General features: G+C 36.7%; 1 protein-coding gene across 1 annotated transcript in view; it reads left to right on the top strand.

Moving 5' to 3' along the window:
- Window positions 1-14068, top strand: part of SKAP2 (src kinase associated phosphoprotein 2) — a 119431-nt gene that overhangs the window by 87319 nt on the left and 18044 nt on the right. Inside the window, exon 10 of the mRNA XM_054273541.1 lies at window positions 13980-14048. Coding sequence (XP_054129516.1) covers window positions 13980-14048 — 69 coding nt within the window. The remainder of the gene's footprint in view (window positions 1-13979; window positions 14049-14068) is intronic.

Raw genomic sequence — 14068 nt, 5'->3', positions numbered from 1 at the left:
GTTCTTACTCAGCTGTAATTCAAAAGCAATTAAAGAAATACAAGAACAGTGAAAAGCAGATGTGAACTATGAATTATTGTAGAGAGTAATAAAGGAAGAAATTTATTTTTTAGGTCCAAGATGTGTTGTTTTGTTGTCTTGATCACTGGAATTTGGAATCTGCTAAGTGTCAGACATGGAAATGATTGAAAAACAATCTCTTTTAACTGGATATTGTTGAATCCCAGCAGCCTTGATGAAATGGAGCCATGTCAGAATTCTGTCATTCTGGGTTTTGAGGCAATACTCTTATGGGATTTATATTTGCCTTGAAGTTATCCTTCAGCTAGTACTAAATGCTCACAGAGACGTTAATTACGAATTCAGAAAAATATTTAAAGACATTGCATCCACAAGGCAGTTAGGAACTTGATACCTGGACCTCAGCTTTCGGTCTGCTACAAGAGCTTGGGCATTATCTTCAATTACTGTAATTCTACATCTAAAGAGGGAGCCCTTCTTTCCACTGATGTTGGGCGTCAGTGATGGAAGAGGAGGTAAGACAATCTGGTGTAGCTGAAAAGAATGAGATGTCCATTGAGTGGGAAGTGGCAGGTCTTTGTGAGGAAAAATAAGGTTCACAGGCTCTTCTGCATTTCTTTTAAAGTGAGTATAAAGTGGCCGTCTGTGAACAACAGGTGGCCCATAGCTGTCAGAAAGCCTACTGTCCATGGTGCAATTCACCTCCTGCTCCCTCATCACACACACTTCTGCAGAAGTCAGGAGGCCAGTAAAAGTGGAACAATAAATGAGTATTCATATTTAGTCTGATTTGCATTTGAGAGGTATGTGGACTGACTGGACTCAGGGTGGGTCTGATAATGTTCTTTATTTATATTTTATTCAGTGGTATACCTCTGCTGCAGAACATTTGGTCAGTTGTGAGATTCAAAGCAGTCAATTACAGTATCTACAATAAATGGAAAGTGTATGCTATTAAGGATAGCTATTTGCTCTCCTTCCTTGGAACTGCATGAGAAAATTCATAGTTTTCAGATATTTCAGGCTTCATAGATTTCAGAGTTTACAGGTGGAGAAAATAGAAATTATTTTCCTGATGTTGTGGTCAACTCTTAAAATACATTGAAGAGTTCATATGGGAAAGGCTTTGTTTATCAAAGTCTCACATTATCAAATGCTGAATTTTATTTATGTATTTCAGACTTTAAAAGAGAAGTACCCGAAAATCCAATCAGAACAAAGACCTAAACCAAAGCTGACAAAAAATACACCACTAAAAAAACCTGGTGTCTAGTGGCATTTTAAAACTTACTTGCTTAAAATTAGAAGATATATGAAAAATTGAAGTACTTTTAATCATACTTTTCTATGTTTAAAGAACTCCTTCAAAAAGTAATTAGCTCACAAATTATTGAAATGAATTCACTTATGGAAAGTTGTTTTATTGCAGGTACTGGTCAGTAATTTTGATTCTATTTTCAGTGTACCAGCATTAAACAATGACTCACAATACAATTATTTGTAAAACCAGTCTGATGTGAACAGTATGTGACAGAAACTGTTTGTTATTAAGAGACAGAATCCTGTCTCAGAAAAACTTGTCATTGTGTCAAGAAAAAAGTCACACAAAGTAATTTTATTTGTATCATAGTTTTTTCAGTGTTGATTCTGTTTCTGGCAGCTGGCTTCATGTTAAATGTGAACAAAGCTTTGTTATGCATGCATGTCTTCAATGGGTTGTGGACCCAAAGTATTTTCTTTTGAAAGCAAAGTTTTCTATGGTGGCACTGTTTTTATGTAATTAAGAAGCAGTGGAATACACTTTTTGCAAGCATTCAGAGAAGATGTCTTGTTATGTGAGATAGTTTATTAAACATAAATTTGGGGAGTTGCTGCAGTTTATTGTTAGAAGTAAAATATAAACTTTATTATATATATTTATTAAAATAGAAATAAGTATTGGGTCCATTCTACTGCTTGGGTATAAATGTGATAAATACTATCTAGATAGATCAAAGAACCTTAATTTTTTGAATTTGTGATGAATGACTGCATATCAGGCTATTAAAACCATTAGATAGAGTATTTTGAGAAACGAGCAACCAGAGGTTATATGGTGCCTCAGGCTATCGCTTCTCAACTTTTCTGGTTTCCACAAGCTATTAAAAAACCATAATTTGTACAACTGAATTCTCAAATAAGACCCAGCAAGGTGGGCTCTAAAGGCTGAATTAATCATTCTGTTACTGTAGATGCAAATATCTGATTTGAATTTTTCAGCCTTAAGAAATGCGTCAGCATAAATCCTTTTGTAAATGTCTTTTCCTTTCAGTTTGCTGCTCACTTTTCTTCCCACTCTCCTCAAAATGGAGGCATTAACCAAAGAAAATACTACCAATTAACCAGAGTTTTGTGAATTTTTTTGGCTGTATGCATGTGCATCTGATTTATTTGTGTGTTGGAGTGTACTGTGTTTGCAATAGATGTCATGTTTAGTTTACACATATAGAAAGCAGGTAACACAGGAAAAAGCTGCTTGTTTCCTTGTCTTGGCTGCTGCTCCCTGGGCTGGCTACAAGTTTTTGAAAGAAACAGGATGGTTGCTCCTAGGAAAGGAAAATGGGGAAAAGGAGCAGGGTCCAGCTCCTGGACCACATGGTGGACCAGGCAGAGAGGGCAAGATGTCGCAGTCTGCTGTGCCCTAGAGGTGCAGGGTGCAGGCACACAGGTAAGCTTCAGCAACAAAGAGCAGAATCTTTTCTTAAGAAGTTGGAAGAGACTGAGGAAAGTTTTTTGGCAAGTCAGTGAGATTTGTGTTAAATGGCAAGATAGGAAGACAGTTTTCTTATCCAGAAAGGGGATGGTTGTCACAGAAGATGTTTTGTTTCAATCTTTTTTTTGAAGTCTTAACTTTTCCTCTGCCTAAAAACTCTGTGTTTTAATGAAAACTAGTTTAGGATCTCTGGAATTTACAATAACCTTAAAGAAGATGTTCCAATACTTCCATCTTTGGGTTGTGGAAGTGTTCTGTCTTAGCAGTCTGTAACAATTATTCTGTCCTTGAATCTTAACATAGAACTGGGGATCAAAGGGAGGAATTGCATTTTCAAAAGAAAGCATTATCTACCGGAAAGCCCATGGATCCTGGTGTGAGGGTCATGCTTCCATTGTCCTAAAATATACTAACTGAATTTATCTTGTTTGCATACACCTCTCAAATTTTACTTCCTTAAAAATTAAGGAATATTGGGAAGAAATACTTTGCTGTGAGGATGGTGAGGCACTGGAGCAGGTTGTCCAGAGAAGTTGCAGATGCCCCACATTGCTGGAACTGTGTTAGGGTGGGTTGTGTGCAGCTTTGAGGAACCTGATCCAGTGGAAGCTGTCCCTGCCCATGGCATGGGTGTTGGAATGAGATATGTTAGAGGTTATTCCTAATTCAAATGATTGTATGATTCTCTGATAAGAAGTGACACATTTCCACCAGTAGATGTTGAACAGCAGTTTCAGATAATTCAGTTAACAAAAGTTCAAGACAGGTATGATTTTGTTATCACTTCCATACAGGTCATAGAACCTGTATAAACCTGGATAAACTGCCTATGTCAGACATACAAGTAGTGCTCTTACAGTGCACCTGGGACTGTGCTGTGTTTCTGGCAGTCCAAAAGCACCATCTTGTAGTGAATTCTAGTAGTATGGAACTCCAGGAACCATGGATTCTTTTGAGATACAGCTGCATGCCAATCCCACACTGACCTGGGGAGCTGCCTGGGGAGCAGTTGTCATTTCCTGCATATGAATTATTGCCATATCCCAGTGTCCTGCCTCTTCTCTCTGAGGTGCATTGTGGCTTGTGGTGTGTAGGGCCAGTAAGATCTGACATCTGGAGTGGTGGCTCCCAGTATGGACCTAATGTATGAGAAATGAAGAATGGGATAGCATTTGTAGAGATTAATATGGGACTGTTATCCCAAATGTGGTACTTGTAAACAGTCTGCATTGCAAGTGTAATTTTCTGCATATTTCTCATTTAACCTGATACTCGTGTATCATAGCAATAACATTTTCACTTCATTTCATCATTTTAGTTGGAGAAAGGATTTAGTGTAGTTGACATAATTTCATTTAATGGCCTGGCCTATAAACAGTGGAAAAGAGCAGTAGTGAGGGTTTGTTATTTTCAATGAAAACACCCAAAGGGTGAAAACTGCTGAAATTTTTTTTGTCAGTGTGCAGTTAGTGATCAACACAGGGAATGCAAAAATGTCCTGGTATAACATTTGTAAAGGAGTTACAAGAGAAGCATCTGGGAGCCAGACTTAGCTTGTGGAAACATGCCAACAACTGTATTGTGTTTCATTTCCCTGACATGAGCTATGCCTTGCCTTTTGTCCCTTTTTTGAGTAAGTTCAGGAATCATGCTATAAATTTGAATACATTAACCTTGCAGATTATTATAGGATATTATGTGGTTTAAGCAAGATGCTTTATGAATTGTATGTATGTAAATTTTATGTCAAGTCCTATTTGTCATAATTAAGAATATGTAGTTTTCAGAAATGGCTTTTAAATTTAAGACTTGCTGCTGATCAATGATTATGAGAAACTTTACTTGACATTTACAGACTTTTTCTATCATATAAATTTGAGCTTGAGGAATATAACTGCTGTACATGGTTGTCAAATAACAGTGTAGTACAGAGTTATACAGTATAGATTAGTTAATTGAATATTTGATTGCTAAATGTATTTACATTGGGAACTATTTATACTTTCTATGTAGATTTTAACAGCCACCACATTTATTTTAGCAAAACATTTTAATTACAAGGTATATAAAATGTCATATTGAGCACTTAAATTATTTACATAGCTAAGAGCTATTACAGGTTGAGAGAACAAACAAATTCATTTTAGTTACAGTGAATTAATATAAATCTTTATTATGTTTAGAAGAATATTCTTATGTACATGCCACACGTATTTAGGCAAGCAATCTCTAGCACAGATTCCTGTGAACTTACAACAGAACTATGGAATAAACTTAAAAATTATTGTTTGTTCTGTCCCTTTTAGAAACTAATTTGCATTCTGTCCCATAATTGTAACTGGTTTTTTTGCTAGGGTGATGGGGAACAGAGAAGGAAGCATTTTTTGTTCATCAGACAAATAATTAGATGAGCATGTAGAAACATTAAAATCCAAAAGATTTTCCTCTACATTGTTGAGACCTGTTAAGAGTAGAGTTATAAAATATTTTATTCTTTCTTTAAATGTTTAAGTATGGATTTATGTAGGATGTCTATGTCCTCAATTTGGGAGGCCAAAATTGAGGCTTTAGGAACAATTTTGGAAGTAGAGCCAAAATTGTGCTTTTGTTGAAATTTAGCATGAAACTTCATCTTCAGAGATGCTTCTGTTTAGGTGTGGAAGTTTTTACCTAATATCTTGATCAAAAAAAATAAAGGTAAGATTTTAAAAAGTACCTAGTAAGACTTAAGGAATTTCTACTGAGATGTATTTTGTAATCACTTACGAAATTTTCACCTTCTTTGATGGCCCATCAAACGATTTTTTGATTTCTGAGTTTAATATATTCTGGCCAGTTCACTCAGCATGTAGGATTAGACAAATACTTGATTTCTGACAAAAAAATCCTGTAACAGTGACTTTATTTGTAAATACAAAGTGTCTGTGAATATGAAAATGGGAAATCAATGAATGAGTTTCTGGAAGTGGATCTCTATAATTTCTTTTATTCTTCATTATAATCATTGTGTGCATATCCACGATGAACTTGCTTGTGATGACCTTTATCTTTTCTCTTGAGAAGAATTACTGTTATCAGGTCTTTCTTTATGAGGAAATAAAAAGGTCAGTGCAAAACCCATCTCTTATTTCTATGCAGTGCACATTGCACTTTGGCATATTTATATTGAATTTTATTAATAATAATTAGATAATTTTGTCAAATAAATGTTAATATCACAAATTTAGGCATTCTAAGTGGTCTTCCCTGGTAGATACTCCTGCTTTTTCTGCCTTTTTTTATATCTCCTCTCCTCCAAAGCTTGCTATTGGTGTAACTGAGATTTGACATGCTTCCCTTTCTCCTAGTTCTGTCAGACTAGCAATTTTTTTCCTACTTTAACTTTGAATTGAAAAACTCTTAATTCTTTTGCATCTATGTTACCTCTCACCCGAAAAAAAGGAATGTAGAGTATGTAAAAAGATTTAGAAGATTCTGTTTGGTTTGATTTGATTTGGTTTTAATCAGAGATTTTAGATTATTTGTTGTTTGGAAGACTAGTGCAAGGAAGTGGCCAACCAAATTGAATTGAGCTGTCACTCAAAACATGACTGAAGATTGCTTATTTGCAAGGAGAGCTCCAAGCAGGAAGCTGAGTTCATGAAATCTTAATATATTCATAACTGGAACTGGGAATTGCCTGCACCTCTGTGGATTATTCAGTTGTCCCGGTGATATATTCTGTTTGGTCATTCAGGTGACTGAGAATATTTTTCCTCCCATTTTGACAACTTTTTCTTAAAATCTGAAGGGCCTTGTGAAGCCCCAGAAACAGCCACTTTCATACCAACAACTTCTGTGTTTAGTAAATGTACAAAATTGTGGGATCTGAAGAGGATATTGGCTGTGACTACAGAATGGGGCAAAGGCAGGGAAGCAAAGTTACTGGAATATTTGGTACTGGGGGAAGGAAAAAAAAAAGAAAGAGGAAAGGTGCTAACATATATTTAGGTCTCAGCAAGTAGAAAAGGTAAGTAAAGCAAAGCATTCTCCTAGATTTCATGAAAATTGGTAAAAGGCTCAGAGTAAAGTGTGAAGATCCACTTAGCAGCAACTATGGATGACCTTGCCAAAAATGTATTTTGTAATTTTTTTTTATTTTGTGTGTGTGAGAGTAGCTGTTTTTCCTCCAGAGATGTGCTCTTTGATCACTTGTTTCTTTTTTTTTCCAGTAAAATAGTGAGAGGCCAAAAATATGTTTCAGCTTTTAAAAATGTGATTTTTAAAAAATCCATTGTGCTACTATAGTTCATGTGAATTCCTATGTGTGTTGTAATATAGGAAAAATGTGGTGTCTTTTTCACAGATGTATTTAGAAAGAGATACTTTTTTTCTCTCAAACAGTTCTCCAAATGCACTCATTTCTTTCTGTTAGTTCTCTCTGTTATTATTCTTCATAGCAACAGTTATATGATTCAAATGTTACTCTGTTCAACACTAGAGAATCACAGCCATAAAGTGTGTTTGCTAGTTGTCCTTAGTGGGACTGGGAATTTTTTTTTTTACTTTACTCTTTAGTTTAACAAATGCTGTAACTCCAAAATACTTTTCTTAGGGAAGGGATGTTGTGTCTGCTTTTTGGTTTGGTAAAGCCAGACCACTACATGTGCTAAGATTCACTGGGTGGTGCCACAGAAAGGTTGTTTTGAGAGGGTTTTTTTCTCCTGAAAATGTCTAAGTGACATTCCACTACTCCCATGTGACTTCTCCTTCTCTTGCAATAGTGATCCTGAGTTAATTTACAACAAAATCTACTAACCTTTTCTGTGAGGATGATGAGGTAACTTTCTCAAGGTCTTCTCAACAGGAGGCAGTGCTTCACTTGTAGCTGAGCTGGCTGGTTTAGTTATTGCTTGGACAACTGGGAGTAAGAGTGGTGCACAGTAGCACCTTTTAAAGATAAAAGGAGTGCAACTGAGGGAAAAAAAAGTACAGGATTTCTCAAGGAGTACAGGAAGCCTCACATCTGGAGACTTGGCAAGATCTGGACAAAACTGAGTAATTTGAGCTAATCCTGTTCTAGAAAGTCATTAGCTTCAGCTGTGTCATACGTGAGCTATTAAAATGCACAGGCCCTTTTAAACTGCTGCTGAACAGTTTAGTGTGCAGTACCAAAAGAGGCCAAATGTTGTTTCCTAGAAACCTGATCTAACTTTCTGAGTTAGAGCAGGGTGTTAGACTGAACAATTTCCACAGATCCCATCTCTCCCAAAGTTATTTTGTTATTCTAGCTTTTTCACTTTGTAAAGCCAGTGCTACTTATTCAAGGCCATTGAGAAGTCAGGACATTATTAATATTAATAGCAGACTTCTTTTACTGTCTACTGGTTGGGAAGAGTAGTGTGTATATTTAACCTTACTTTAGATAATGGTTGTTTTCAAAGAGCTGGTTAAAACTTGTACAGAAGTGTTAGTTGGAGGTCCCATCCTGTTTAGATGGTGGTATATTTGAGTGAAACCTTTTGCCTCCATCTTGGAGTCAGACTTGGATCGCATGTGTTGGGAGAAATTTGGGTTAGGAATCGGCATGGGTTGTTGTCAACTAAAACTGAAGCATCTCAGTATGCAAATTATTTTTCTTTAAGATGTATTTTTATATTGTTCATAACCCAGAGATCTCTTTTTGTATTCTTTTGGAATACAATTCTGTAATGCCTGTTTCCCATCATATTTCTGAACACAATGATGACCATTTAGTCAGATGCAACTTCTGCTTCTGCTGACATATGTTGATGTCATCTTGTCTGCAATCTCAGTGTTTAGCCTGTGTTTGGGTGACCTGTTTCTATCATTCTGCTTGTGTTGTGGAATTGCTTTTTTTTACACTCAAGTTTGCCAAATAGGAATAAAATTTTTTTTGTTTGAACTGTTGGGTGGCAACTAGCTGACCCATAGAAGTAGCAATAAAATGTCCTCTTTTCTGTCATGGTAAGAAATTCTCACATTTATTATCTCTTCTCCAGCAGCCAACTTGTTTCCCACTTCTCTCACTGTCCTGGAGGCATTTTCCTTCTCAAACCATGCACTGTTGTACAGTCAGGTGGAGCTTTAATAAAACAAGAGTCTGTCTCCCTGTCTCTGCTGCCCCCAAGAACTCACACTATGGCTAGACAATAGCACCTTCAGCAGCCTTTTCCAAACTGCTTTGTTATTTACGGAGTATGCCAGGCTGCTAATGGTGAGGTGAAATGTCAAGGAGCTTTGTGTAAATCTTCCAGTAAACTGCCATGTCCCAGAGGAGCTGGGGGAAAGGGACAGATCTTTGGGAATACTGGAGGATTATCGAAGTTGGAGTTTGCTAATTGCATTTGAAGGTCTCTTTGTACAGATAGATCTCTCTCATATATAATGGGTGGATCTGGAGTCTGAAAGATACTAGAAATGAAAATCCCTGCCATTATAAATACACAAACCAAGGCAAATAAGCCTACTAGATTTTCTATGAAGCTGCTTTGGCTAAAACACTCTAAAACTTTGGGTGAAGTGTACAGGCCTGTACAGGTGAGAATGCTGCAGAGAACTCCATCCCCATGGCTGGGGAGCACTGACCTCAGGTAGGGCAATTTGCTGGCCCTGCGTAAAACAGGGCATTAATACTTATTCCTTTGACCCAGATGGTCACCAGACCTCACCACAAATGCTAGCAGAAGATGTCAGTTTGGCCAAACTATATAAACAATCTTCTTCTTAAATTTTGTGGATTTATTGCTGCTTTTCTGGAAATATTAAATGTTTCTCAACAAATACTCTTGTTTTTAGAAAAGCCAGTTCTTGCTAATTAAAAAAAAATGTAGCTGGGTTGATTTATGTTTCTTATTAGGGTAATAATCCATCTGTTATGAGGGGTGGATCAATTCATAAAACTGTAAATTCTGGACAGAAAAGATTTTGACTCTTTCCCATGGTAAGCATTTATTTGGGTTACACATTTCTTGTTTGCATTTGTGTGGAGTCATTATTTGGCAGCAAAAAAGCAGCGTGGAGTGTCTCGGTGTTAACATGCCATTATTTTTTTTACTTCCTCTTGGGCAGAACAGTGTAGACCTGTGATACTCAGTGTCAGCAGAGTTCATGTACACACCTGGTTTTTTTGCATGCATCTGTTCTCCCTGCCAAGTACAATAGTAAAGACACTGTGTAATTTTTAAAATTTTTTATTTTATAATAAAAATTTTTTGTGGGGCGTCTATCTTACAAGACTAGTTTGTGTGCTTATAACCTTCTGACACTACAGTGAGATTTCAAATGAAGAGACATGAATGTGCATTATAAGTGTCTGATTGCTTGTATCATTATGAAATAGATGAAAAATTAGTTCACTGCAGTACTTTTTATCTGAACTGATCAAAACATCTTCCAGTCATGTTGCTAACAATATGTGATAGGAATAATAACTTCACTTGTTGTTGTGTTCCGTGCTGCAGCCGAGAGGCATGTAAATACAAGCTGCTTATTTGCAAGAAGCTTCCAGATTTGCAATATGATTGCTATGGAAACCACACAATGAAAAGCTTAGAACCATCTGTGTGGTTTGGTAGATTTTGCTGCATAGCTGAGCTGGTTTTGTTTACTGTAATCAAAGCATTGAATAGAATACATTAACTCACAAACTGGGATTATTCAAGGTGTAAACTAGTATTGTGTAATGAGAATGTGTCAGAAACTATAAGGCAATAGAATACCAAATAATAATGGCATTACATTAGAATCTAATGTAAAAAGATGGTTAGGTAACATGTTAGTAGAGGAAACTGCTAAATTTATGCATGTTTATCATGGAGATACCACATTCCATTGGAGGAATGCACTGTTCAAGCCAAACTTACCATTTTATACTTAAGTAGTTCAGTCTTTTTTCCTTCCTCCCTTATGTGGATTTATATAAAAAAAACCCTCAGCAAATGTAGGGTTCATTGTTCACTTTTAAAATTTTGTAGATGGTAGAATCATATGTGATTAGGTGATTATTTTTCTGGTTTTTCTTCAAACTGCAAATTAAATAAGTAAATTATTTTTAACAACTTCGATGTACTAACTGAAGAAAACCTTTAACAAATATATTTTAGTTCCTTGTTGCATTGTCACAAGAATTTTGTAGGTTGTTTGCCATTAAGGTCTCTAAGTATCAGCATAGTATGGAACATAATCTGTATCTCAGGAGTTCTTAGGATCTACAGCTCTGGAAGGGTTCATTGGTTTGGTCAGTGTAGATTAGTCTCATTTTGACATAGTGAGAAGGTGGAAAAGAGTATTTTCTCTCTGCAGTGATAGTGATGGTGTGAAGAAGATATAAAAACTGGAACAGATTATTTTGAAGGTATGCATGACTCCTTATGCACAATATCTTAAAAAACCAGAAGTATTTCTACTGTGTTTTTAAATTTGATTTTTAATCTTTTGACTCTGTGCCATGTTGCAACACAAAGTTATGCATGTTGCATCAGACTGCAGCTGTAATTCCTGAGGTAATCGAGGTTGCTGTGTTTAAAGGACACCGTCTGCACGCAGTTACTGCTTCAGCCCGTACTATCAGAAAACATGAGTTAAGAACCACAGGTTCTCTTTTACTACCCTAAGCCAAGCCTACTACAACTGCTCCACTCTGAACATAATTGCATTAGCAAACAGTGTGAACCATTTGCAACAGATTCATAAAGCAGAGGTTTGTGCCAAGGACCTGATATTTGTTGTGCATGTTTCAGATGAGGCTTCCTATGCAGTTGCTTCAGCCTGATACCATGGACTGAATGCCCATTAGCAGCTGGACCATGTCCACCATGCTTCTGGAGTGCCTTTTCCAATCTAATTGTACCTGAAACTTTGTCCTCTCTGTGACAACTCTGTAGTGTAAAGCAAGGTGGGATGAGTGAGGATGGTTGAGCTCCAAATCAATATGCAAATATGGTGAGTTTTTTGCTTGACCTGGACACCTTTTGGAATTCAAAGAGCTTTGATTCAGAAATTTTCGTATCTTCAGATGTGGATCTGGTCAACTCTTGTTTCTAGGAAATAAATATTTCAGAAGAATACATATATTCTAAATATTTTCTGTGAAATCACAATGCAGTTTACATGTATTCAGCAGTCCCTTACAAAAAAGTCTCTTCAAACCTTTGCTGCTGCATTACTTTAGTTGAGATACCCTCTACTGGAGTCAGTCCTCAGTTTAAACTGGTCTGATGACCATGACTAGAGATAGAGTTAAAATCCATAGGACATTCAACACAGCAAGTGCTTTAGGTCCTAACATTCAGTAACAGGGAATATTAACATCTGTTTAATGAAAGAATAATATGATAGCGTGTATGTTGGATGAAGGTGTTTTTTGCTGGGAAAAGGGAGAAATTCTAGAAAATGTGACTGATACTGGGGAACTGCTCCCTGTGAGGGGTGTAACCATGGTAGGGAACCCACAGAATGACAGTGCCTCCTAGTGCTCTGGAGAGCACATAGAGATGAACTTTTGCCATTTATGCTCCAATTGTGAGTTCTTAAAATAAACAGATGAGCATACTTGGAAATGTGTGACAAATGTTAATGCCAAGTAGGGGAATACATTTGAACATTTGAATGCAGTACATAGTTTAGAGTGTTTTGTGTGTACTACAGCTTCAGATTTTTTTTCTTGTTTCTTGCTAGGATTTTTTTTCTTGTTCTTTTTCCACCCCACCTTGGCTTAAAAAATAGCTTATATTAATCTCTACCAGATTTTTAACTAGTCAAGATTCAAGAACAAAAAATCTTACTGGCTTAGTAGGGCAGAATTTCAAAGCTCTTTGTAGAGTGAATCTTATGTTGTAATTGTAATATTTGTAGGACTGTGTATAGAGGTTAGCAGCAATTATGCATACTTATTCCAACAGGTCTACTCTTGTGCTTTAAACATCTGCTTTAATGTTTGCAGGAGCAGTCTTGTGGATAGATTAGAATTTTACAAGGTTAAAAAATCCTTTGAACTTTTGATATAAAATCCACTCTTTGTCAAAGTGAATGGGCAATTACATAAGAGTTTCACAATGAGCAACATTTTAAACACTGTGAGTGATTCATCTGTTGTCTGTCATTAGTAAAATATCAAAACTAGTTGCTGAAATGTATATCTTTAAAAGAAGCTTGACTATCTGTATATGATGTGATGAGTAGCCAAGTCAGAGAATTTAAATGTATTAAAAGTCCAATTCATGTTTGAGAAGTGGGTTTATCAATATACAATTTCCTCATTCAGTACAGCAGCCTTGTCAGTTTTGATATATTGTAAATGCCAAGATAAATTTGTTTCTACTTCCTTATGAACCTAAAGACAGGATTCAGCTAAGAGTTTGTTCCCTTTTTTTACATCATCAACAGAATTGGGAAATACAAGGGGCAGATCTGATGTCCCTGTACTGAGTAGAGTGTGGATTTACTCAAGTGAGGGTCTGGACTTGAGAGAGTTCAATGTCTGTGCCAGACAGGGAGGATGGAGCACATCTTTCGAAGTTGCCTGTGGGGATTTCAGACTGTTCCAAGCCTGCTAGCCAGAAAACATGCTTTAGAGCTGATCACTGCCAGGTTTTCTCTTTTCTTCTCTCCTAAAGTTGACCTAAGTCATTTGATAGAGTCTGGCTTGCTTAAAACATGGTCAGGCACAATGGGCAGGAATAGTGAAGGGCATGGTATCTGTAGTGGCTGTGTTCCCATCATGCAGGTGTTGAGCTACTGTGTCTGTAGGACAGTGTGGAAGGTAAGATTTCATTTGCCTTTGTTGCATACTGCTCTCTACAACTGAGTTATCGCTTGGGCTGGGGAGACTTTTTCACACCTTGGTTTCCTTTTCTTTATCTTTTTCTGGCAAGAAATCTATGCAGCAAAAGAGGACCCTAATTCTAATTGCTTCGGAATGACTAAAAATCAGCAGAACTGCAGCTCTATATGACTGCATTCAGACCAGAGTGAAAAGGGAAACAGATGTTCACAACTGAGATTTTAAAAGAAAGCTCTTGGAGTGTTTGGATGGATGGCGGAAACCCCAGAAATAACAATGTTCCAACTTCTGTATAAGTGCAAAATAGTAAACAAGGCTTACAGTCTGGAAATACAGAGTGTGTTTTTCAGGCTGATGTGGGCTGTAATTCCTGTCAGCTGAGGTGGCCCTTCAGAATTTCATTTGCAGTTATGTGTTTTGCAGAAGAACGTCTTTCTTCAAAAGCTGAAGTGCCAAGCAATGAGAGCCAGGAGGAAGTTACCACTGTTTCAGGTAATTAAAACCTTTCTTCT

Source organism: Melozone crissalis, unplaced genomic scaffold (assembly GCF_028551555.1).
Source record: "Melozone crissalis strain CALT ecotype California unplaced genomic scaffold, PUWL_Pcris_2 ptg000016l_1, whole genome shotgun sequence".
In the NCBI taxonomy this organism is placed as follows: Eukaryota; Metazoa; Chordata; class Aves; order Passeriformes; family Passerellidae; genus Melozone; species Melozone crissalis.
This window is presented reverse-complemented; position numbering and strand designations above follow the sequence as displayed.